This window comes from Acanthopagrus latus, chromosome 4 (assembly GCF_904848185.1).
Source record: "Acanthopagrus latus isolate v.2019 chromosome 4, fAcaLat1.1, whole genome shotgun sequence".
NCBI classification, from domain to species: Eukaryota; Metazoa; Chordata; class Actinopteri; order Spariformes; family Sparidae; genus Acanthopagrus; species Acanthopagrus latus.
Window position 1 is genome coordinate 4,642,495 of NC_051042.1, and position 10,308 is coordinate 4,652,802.

At 39.4% G+C, this 10,308-nt stretch overlaps 1 protein-coding gene across 2 annotated transcripts; it reads right to left on the bottom strand.

Moving 5' to 3' along the window:
* Positions 1–546: 546 nt before the first annotated feature.
* mibp2 (muscle-specific beta 1 integrin binding protein 2) lies at positions 547–3,040 on the bottom strand. 2 transcript variants are annotated; one of them, XM_037096464.1, is made up of 8 exons: positions 2,784–3,038; positions 2,154–2,244; positions 1,895–1,943; positions 1,454–1,643; positions 1,300–1,371; positions 1,098–1,204; positions 902–990; positions 547–817 (listed from the first exon to the last, which is right to left on the bottom strand). In XM_037096464.1, the coding sequence occupies exons 1-8, from the start codon at positions 2,807–2,809 to the stop codon at positions 809–811; spliced, it is 633 nt and encodes a 210-aa protein (XP_036952359.1). In that variant the 5' UTR covers positions 2,810–3,038; the 3' UTR covers positions 547–808. The 2 variants fall into 2 exon arrangements, with proteins under 2 accessions (XP_036952359.1, XP_036952360.1); XM_037096465.1 differs by lacking the exon at positions 1,895–1,943 and having other exon boundaries at positions 2,784–3,040.
* Between the last annotated feature and the right edge of the window lie 7,268 nt (positions 3,041–10,308).

Below are 10,308 nucleotides of genomic sequence, written 5' to 3' on the forward strand. Positions count from 1 at the left end.
CATTTATTGCAACTGAGGCGAAGCATCTCTCACAATAAATGTCTCTGTGTGTAGTGTTAAACCACTGCTGTCAAGGCATTCACTCAAAGAAATTCTCCAAGCGAACTGCTCGGATCCATTTATACTGAACAGCAACAAAAACAAAAACTTTCATATGCAGTATTTACTGCATGTGCTTAACACCTTAGCCCAATATCATAACACCATATTACATACAGGAAACAGGCTTTTATAAATAAAAGACCTTTGAAGTTGTCTTGTTCTACATTAATTCTTCAAGACACACTTCTAGGAAAGTGGCCCCTCTGCGTCTGAATTTAGATAAGAGTTGTGCTGTAAACCTGAGGTCACGAGGTTTAACTTTGTGAGTTCACTTATCGCTCCCACCAACTGTCGCCTGGGAGCAAGATAGTGAAGGCTGTCTGGACGCCGTGCCTAACATAGCAGTGGCCCAGGGCTGAGTGTAGAATGGGATACTATAGTGAAGACTTCATAGTGTTACATTTTTAAAACCTTTCAGCTACTCATAGTAACCACAAGAGAAGATAGTTGATAGGAGGCCATTTATTGACGTATTTGCAACTAAATGCAACCATCTTCTGAACGTGTCATCAACTCTCTTGGAGTATAGGCTGTAACAAAGCAATAAATATGGTCGATATAAAAATCATGCCAGCATTTGATGCCATCAGTTAAACATTTACATTTTCATAAAAATCATAGCAGTCAGCTAAATGAGCTGCCAGGTAGAAACTTAAGGCAGGGTGGTCTTCTGCTTGCAGGCTGAGCATGTGCTCCCTTTAGCCGATCATACGACCTGCAAACAAAGAAAACATTTATCAGAAATTCACGTTTTTGATTAGAAATGTATCGGAACAGGATCGTCGGATGATTTGTGTACCTTTGTTTGAGATGTCTGGATGTTGTTCAGGATGTCGCCATAGACAAAGTTGAACAGCTGTTCCTTTGACTTGGTTCCATCTAGCTGCACTGTAATTACAACATATAAAACATTTAATCAACAGGAGAAACTTTCACCTCTAAACAGGAAAATGCAATCACATGCAAAATAAAGAATGCAAAATGTATATACTTACAAACGTCAACATTTGTTGTCTCCATGATTTTCTTGTGTTTCTTATACATGGGCCAGACGTGGCCATCGAACAGGCCGGGGGGGTCTGGCACCGTGTAGTTCCTTGAGCTGCAGAGAAAGACAAATAACACCAATTACATGTGGTAGTGAGACAGCAGACTAGACTACACAAACACCAGTCAGAACAGAGTCAGAACACTTACCACCTCCTCTTTTTGCATTCTTCATATGGGATGGAAATAAAGTAACGTTGGTTCAGCACGTCGATCAAAGGTCTGCGGGGGTGGAGACAAATTAGCCTCAACGCATACTGGGCCAAACACAACAAGAAAAATAGCAATCACACGTTTTTCTTACCCGTAGGTGTAAAGCAGAAAGCCCTCCACGATAAGGATGTGAGTCTCCTCCTCCTCCTTATGGTCAGACTTGGGGACGATCTCATTATCCAGGGTGTTATTGACGCCATGAGACTTCTCAAACTTCACCGGGTTCTCCAGCCATGCATAGATCGTACTCATCATGGCGTCCATGTCCAGAGCAGTAATGACTGAAGAGCGAAGCGGAGGGGGGGGAAGGATGGAAGGAAAAAGAGATGGGAAACGTATAGAAAATTGCAAAGAATAAGTAAGAAACATGCTCAGGATTGAAGTTTGTTTATATTGCATGCAGGTTATAAACATAGCAGCTGTAGCAAACACACACACACACACACACACACACGAGCACACACACACACACACACACACACACACACACACACACACACAAACAAACCCTTTCATAAAAACTCAGGCTTACCATCGTACTGCTTAAAGCCATCTTCACCAACTTCAATCTGATCTTGGGGCTGAAACATACATGGATAAGATGTACCCAGGTATATTCCACTATTGCTGCACTCTGCTGTATGGGAGGCTCTGATAGCATTTTTACACACTAACACAGGCAGCAAAGTGTTAACTTCATACCCCACCAACTTATGCTACTCAGAGCAATCCCTTTAACTATATCCACAATTTAAAATAGAAGACAAACGTGTGTTGTGAATGGGGCTCACCTTGAAGAAGTCATCCTGGTGTACTACACAGCAGTTGGGCAGGTTCTTGATCAGGCTGTTGGTGAGGGTGGTTTTCCCTCCATTGGTCACGCTGAAGGGAACAAAGCATTACATGGCAATGAATGGAAGATGATGCAACCCACATGGAAACACTAACTGTAACACCAACACATATTACACTTTTTTTTTTTTTTTAATATGTAGACTTGAACAGATTAAAAAGCAAAACAGCCCTAAGTCATAAACAACCACTATTTTATCAGTAATATTATTAAGCATATTTTTCTTGATACAAGGAATTAATATCTACTTCATTAAGCCGGAAAAAGGGTGGGTCAACCGGCCATATGGCGGACTTCCTCATCTCTATAACATGCTGGTGACAGTTAGCTTTAGCTTTGTTTATTCATTAACCGGAGGTGATTAGCAGAAGTTGTGAATTAACACCGACGTATCTGGTTATTGTACGGTTATAACAGCGGTACAACAAAAAGGAAGCGACCATTTGGCGGATGTCATGACCGCCCTTCTCCACGTGTGCCGGGCTTTCACGGCCTAGCAGCTCAGTTAGCCTGCTAGCATGTAGCTTAGCTCCCACCACACGCCCCCATTCATCCGGCCGGAACTCACCCGCCGATGCCGATGATGTACTTCATGTCTGCGGATGGTCGGAGCTCGTAAAACAGTCGCGAGAGGTCAAAACGTCAACAAACCGGTTCGGGATCGAAATGATCAGACGGGAAGAAAGCTTAAAAAGAGAAGGTTGCAGCAGGAAGGGTCAACTACTTGATTCCTCCATGGCACTTGAGTTAAGTGAGTAAGGTAAGAGCAGAGACTGGCTGTCACTCGGACGCGGTCTTCCACCGAGAGAGGGCCGTCGGTTCAATGGAGCAGCTACACATACTGGAGAGAGCTCCGTGATTGGCTATTTAAACACCTCGAGGAGCACGGAAAACTTACAACCAGCCAATCACGAGCGAGTGCGACCGCAGTTCAGTCCACCTCCCACCCCCGCTCACCCCGCCTCCCAAAACCATAAACTATGATGTAATTAATCCTTACAGCAAAAAAAATGAAAAGAACGTGACTTACGTCCAATTTGTGCTATTTTATCCCTCCACTATTTGGAGGCAAATATTGTACTTTTGCCTTTTTTTCCTTGATTATTTATTAAAATGTGTTTGAATAGATGCATTGTTATAGTTTAAAACATAAAAAAAAACAATGATGGAAATCTGTAATCAAGTACAGTACAGTTAGATTCCTCTCTCTCAACTCCAATTTGTGCTATTTTATTGCTCCACAAATATTGTACTTTTTGCTCAACACATATCTCACATATAGTAACGTCATTACTGTGGTGGAAAGACTTACTGAAAATCTGTACTCAAGAATGAGAACAGTTACATTACTTGCATATTACTCATTTACAAGTAAAACTACTGCTATTAGATAATACTTAAAAGTACAAAGTATTCTTCTTAAAAGCTACTCAGAGAAGGCCTATTAGTTAATTTTTATTCATTATCAATAGCAGGCAGTTTTTGCGATCCTCCAAATCTTCAGTCTAAATGAATCCCAGCTACTGTTCGGTTCACCTCTCCAGAACCTGGGCTGGCTACACAGTTTTGTGTTTTTGACTGTATGTCAGGGTTTTCACCGCCCATTTGTGATCAGATCGCTTCACTGGCTATAAATGCAGATAAAAGGTTTAAATACAAATAAAAAAATTTACTCAGCTACTAGGTAGATTACAAAGATATGTAATGCACACCTTTAAGTACAAGTAAAACAGACATGAAAAAAATACTCACAATGGACAAGTACCAAAAAAAATGACTTAATTACGATAATTTGTGTAGTTGTAATTAGTTACTTCGAGCCCTGAAGAAAATCAGCTCAAAATCATTCTACTTAGACATGGAGTCCAGTGAATTAACAATCCAGTCACATGGGCCACTTTCTAAATATGTTCACAGATACAATATCAGCAACTTTTCATTTATAAAGATTTAAAATGGAAAGTGTCCTCTTAATTAATTTAATTCTCTATTATTTTTTTTGACAGATTGCTGCTGTCCAGAAAAGATCTTCAAACAGTGTTCTGGGGACCTTGACCATTTCTTCTCTTGTAATCTCATTCATATTGTAAAAATTAAAATTATGAGTCTGAATTTCTTCTCCAAAACTACATAGTGCCCCTTTAAAGTCCTGTGTAATGGCCATTCTCAGGTTCATACTTATCACATTATTTTGCTCGTACAGTCCATCGCCACAGCACCTTTATTAATGTTTTGTTTGAAAGGCTGTTTTAGGTGCCTGTCTTTTTAAAGACTCCCACCTGAAAGCCCATTCTGCTCTGCTCTGACTAGAGTTTAGATATCGTCAGTTATAACAGCCCACGTCTTAAAAAGATGTTGGGTTTATAATTACAGTTAATGTGTTGGCCCGGGCGGGGCATGGACACAATGTGCACAGGCTCATTTTTTTGGGCCCGATCTAAGCTCTAGCTCTGACTGGTCAGCTCTGACAGGCCAGAGCAGGTACAGCCCACTTTAACTCACTTTGGCAACACAGACTGTACAGCTGTGACATCACACTCATCTCACTTTCTACACAACCTGTTTTATGCTTTTCTACAGTTTAAATCACATGGTTATATATAAAGTAGTTAAACTACAGCTCCATAATACTGTTTTTGTTATTATTTCTATTTCTGTAGCTAATTATATTTCACCTTACTTTTCGCCCTCAGTGTATTGAGCATTTTTAAACTGTGCTGGTGCCACTTTTAGTTGAGTTTTGCTCATCACTACATCTTTGAAAAATGAATCAATGTCATACACTTGATTAGAAAAGACTAAAATGTAAAAAGACCTTTGTCCTCATGAGGATACTGAGTAGAGGTTGTTTATCTAAGGAGGGGAAAATGCCTTGAAAAAAACAAAAAAAACCCCCAATACACATAAGAGGGTAAAATAGGAAGTTTTAAAACCATGACGCGGGTCATTGTTGGTGGCATATAACTTATGTAATCTATAGGACGACAGGGCCTCTCTTAACTTCTTGGACCTTAACAGATACATGTTAACTACAGTCACCTGTCACATTTTTCCCTTTATTAATGTTCTGTGTTAGCCTAGTTGCATTCAGCTGCGTTATCAGTGTACACATGATATACAAGACACGGCTGCCATGCTGCCATGCAAGACAGTTCTCCGTTAAAAGGTTGTGTTTTTTTTTTTTAACTTAATATGGTCTTTCCTCATTCAAATCGAGGCTCGAAGGACAGAGGATGTTGTTCACTGTCCAGTTTGTAAAGCCCAGAGGTAATGTGACTTTGATTTTGGGCTATATAAGTGAAATTGATTTGATTTTAATTCATATTAGTGCCTGCATCAGGGACACACAATAAACAAAACACAACAGATCTGGATACAGGACATTTTTGTGGTGTTTGTTTCACCAGCTGACCTCTCTGTGTTTTGTTTAGAAACTTCCCGACCGACTCCATGACACAGTTTCCTGAGGTTACACCAAAATATTGCTTAGTTTGGGGTTTACACCCTCGAGAACCTCAGCTATGAAGAGGAAGTCGCCAAGTGTCGAATTGAGCTTGTAAGATTTCTATTCATAGATTGACTCAGATTCATTCTGCCAGTTTGGAGCCTGACACTGAGATTTTCTTGAATTTCTGGGACAAAATGTTGCACATAGGCATTTATATTCATGGTTGAATCTGGTATAATGTCTTGAGGGGGTCAAGCAAAGACAACTTAGACTTAGACTTTAGACTTTTATTCATCCCGCATCAGGGAAATTCACTTGTGACAGCAGCAGGTAGACAGACATACAGACAACAATAAGTACAAGACCTAGAAATACTAAAAAAAAGACTTAGATAAGAGAGAAAAGATACTAGAACGGGCTCTATGTGCATTATATACATTATGTATATACACTTGATAGTATGTATATACCTACTTGACCTCTCAACTTTTACTGATGCTATGATAATGGCTTGATATCAGCTATTTACAAGCATCATTGGACTACCATGTGATATCATTGCAATGCTGTCACCTTCAAAACAGCAGCTTGTGACTCCCTGGAGAAAGATCGCCAGATACTGATGCCTTGGGTTTGTGTCTGACCCCAGCTGCCACTTGGTAGCGTCAGCATTTCATTAACTCGAGATGAGCAATCACCAGTCTTTTTTCCAGGAAGTAGCCTACCATTTTAATGCTTTGAACAATGACTGATATTCTCGGTGCTTAATGGATACACACAAGGCCTAATCTTGTTTTTCATGCCGGTAATTAATTAGTTAAATAAGACCTTTTGTGTCAGTTGCTGTGTTTGCTCAGCTTGTGATGCACTGATTTATTTCATACTCATGTTATGTCTGCTGAGTTAGCCTTGAAAGTCTTCAGAAAGTCCCTGGAAATAATACCTTTTAATTCGATAATATTAGGGATGTCAAAATTATTTTATCAACTCATTTTTATATAGGATTTCAGTACTTGAGCATGCATCAGATGAAATGTTTCCTTTTGAAGTTGAACAAAGCTTAACCAGGTCTGATGGGCCAACATCTAAAATCAAAGGACAATTTTCCTGTTTTGGTATGTAGCTGTTTAATTAAAGACACATACATTACGCTCTTGTATCCAGAAGAAGTACTTAGATCGTTAAATTACGTAAATGTAGCAGTACCACCTTGTAAAATACACCACTACAGCAAAAAGTTATGATTGGCATTATGTTTTAGGGTTGTAGGTCTATCAGTATGTCCAAGTCCTTTGTCTATGTTCTGTTCCACTGTCTGCTATGACAGAAGTCAGGGTCACTGTTACCTCGCAAAACACACTTTTGACCATGTCTCAAGAAATTACAATACAATTTCACAACTTCAACAACAGCATCACTCACGCAAAGGAGACATACAAGTTGCAAACAGTAATTCTAGTTTAGAATTTTATGGTCTGGTTGTCAGTATTTCACTGTTTCAAAGTGATAGTGGTGGCAATATTTCTTGACATTGTTTTTTTGTCTTTCCTTGCCCAACATGAGTTACCAACTACTAGCGACATGTGACCAAATGACTTGGTCACATGTCTATATGTAACCCCATCATGTGTTTTAATACATTGTTAAACTGAAAAATGATGAGCAACTATAACTAAATGGATAAATGTACTAAAAAGCCGATATTGTACTGGTATGAAATGACATAAACTGGAGAACCACTTGACGTAACTAGCCAGATGAAATGAAAGTAGTAATAATAAGAAACTGAATAATGGTTTCAATCAATAGCTGAAAGTGATTTACATCGTCTAAAGCCTCAGAACCTGAACATATATTTTGTGTTTTTTGCTTTTATTTGATAAAATGCTATTTTAAGATTTCATTTTATTTCAGTTTTGTCAAAAAGATGTTGGGGCATTAATACAAATGTTTCTGTGCTGTGGCTGTAAAATGATGCTGTTTTCTTTTCCAAACTAAAACAGCTACAGTTACTTAGGTTTGTGTCGTGCACTTACAGTCGTGTGTGCCAGCCCGCTTCCTTTCTATGAATTGTGATTATTTTGGAGTCTGCTGGACATCCTTATGTATGTGTAAACTGGTGCCTTTACCTTTCACATGGCACCTCCTTACTGTTACGGTCTATGGTCATTTTGTGTATTTTACATGCTTGTATGAACTGGGATCACAGTACTGAAACGTAATGAACATTCAGCTGTGACCGATTTTATTAGTGAAGATTATATCACAGTGTTTCCTGACATGAACCTAACAAGACCTGAGATTCTGAATCAGCTTCACAGCAAATATTAAACCGTCCCACAGATGAAAGTCTCATAGACGTGCAAGATACTGCAGGGTCTGTGGACATACTACACTAACTGTACACTGTGTTCTGTGTTTTTTTCCCTCCTCCTCCTCCTCCTCCCCCTCACTGTTAGTTTGTCACATTTTACCTCCAATTTTTAGAAGTCATGTACTTGTCATCCTGCATTCTTCACATTTAACTTGATTGTACCTCCATAAATGTCAAATTTTCTGCATGACTGTAGTGTTAAATGTGAATGTCAGGAAGTCGAGGTTTTCCTCCATCCAGTCTGGTCAGATGATACAGTTGGCTGTTCATGTTAAGTCAGAGCAAAGTTAGGATCTTGTCTCTCTCTCGATGTCATTTTTGTTTTAATAGAGAGAGATTTTAGGAAGTTTAACAGTTTCTGCACATTTTGTTCTGTTCATTGTTCTGAAAGCAGCCAACATCTGACTGCCACCTGCTGGCTGAATGTTTTTTCTCTATTTAACACAAAACACACACACACACACACACACACACACACACACACACACACACACACACACACACACACACACACACACACACACACACACACAGACTTTCTGTCTGGAGCTGTCCTTGAATGCAGTTACATGTGATAATCAATATTGAACAGATAAAGGCAGAACATTGTCAATAATGAAGAAGAAGAAAAGGCTCATATGTCCTTAAAGAGTAAAAAAAAAAAAAAAAGCACTGTTCTCTGATTAGTAGAAAAAGTCCCACTCTGACTCTTTCCAGTACAGACTGACACATTAACAAATCGATCTTACTCCTTTTGTCACACACATTACAAAGAAAACAGCATATGAGTGGAGTGACAGCAGAGAAAATACATCAGCTCAGACATAAGCATTCCAGGAAATGATTAGATTAAAAGATTACACCGAAACTGTGTGACAAAAATGTGCTCCCTGTTTGTAGAGAACTGCTTCAAGTGTCAATATTTTTCCCAAAGAGAGGATGTTGAATGTGATGTGGATGAGGCCATGTGGCCCCATCGTCAAGACAGAAGAGACTGAGCATCAATTCTATTATACAATTATGCTATTTCATATACTCTACAGTAATAGATTTTTATACTTTACTGTCATAGATTTTATCTTTATCTTCTTTTCTTTGTTTTAAAACAAGTCCCCAGCTACATCAGTTGTTCAAGAAAATGCTTGCTGTGAAGCTGCAGAAATGTTTCGTGGACTATGAGACTACTAGCTTTCTTAATTTCTTATACTTTAATAGATTTTATTTTGGTTTACATGTATTTCGTGGGGCGGCTGTAGCTCAGCGGGTAGAGCAGGTCGACTAGTGATTGGAAGGTCGCTGGTTCAAATCCCAGCTCCCAGCAAGGCTGAGCTGCATGTTGAAGTGACCTTGAGCGAGATACTGAACCTGTGATGAGCTGGCAACTTGTCCAGGGAGCACCCAGGTTCAGTATCTCTTGTCAAGAAACAGTGATCTTTGAATTCCAGTAGATGAAGATTTTGTTTGGGTGCGTTCCTGCTCATGTGGGTCTGATGGTAAATGAGGAGCTGGATAGGAATGCAGAACAAGCTCTGCAGGGAGTAGCTGGAGGTCAAAGGTCAGGGGAATACACTGGAAGAGAGCAGCAGGGCATAGTAGTCAACAGTCAACATTTTTTTAATTGAAAAATGAACAAAAGTGGCACATTGATGTTATCTTTGACTTAATAGGAGATTATATATCAAAAATACACAATAACTAGGAAGCATGGAAATACTACTGGTTTCACTGTGGATGGATATAAAAAGATAATTTGATCTAGTTTGTCTGCACTTCCTAGCATCACTATAACTATTTTTTTCCATTTTTGCTTTCTGTTGGCTAGGAAAGAATATTGGAGAATAGGTTCACAGTATCATGTGTGATATTCTAAAGCTAACTGGAGCATTTATTTATAAGTTCACCATTTTAAATTATCATCCATTGCTGCAGGGCGGCTGTTGCTCAGTAGGTAGAGCAAGTTGCTAGTGATTGGAAGGTCACTGGTTCGAAATTAAGGGCCCTGCGATGAGCTGGCGACTTGCTCAGGGTGTACTCTGCCTTCGCCCCGAGAGACAACTGGGATTGGCTCCAGTAACCCCCGCCACCCCTTGAAAAAGGGGATAAAGCGGTAACATCCCCGCGACCCTCACTGATAAAGCGAAAAGATAATGAGATGAGATCTACTGCAGCATTACCAAATATTATCTACACTGTAGATATGGTGTTGTACAAGGCACATATCTTAACATCTACATGTGTAGTAGCGTTTCTATGTGTATACATAGTATATTT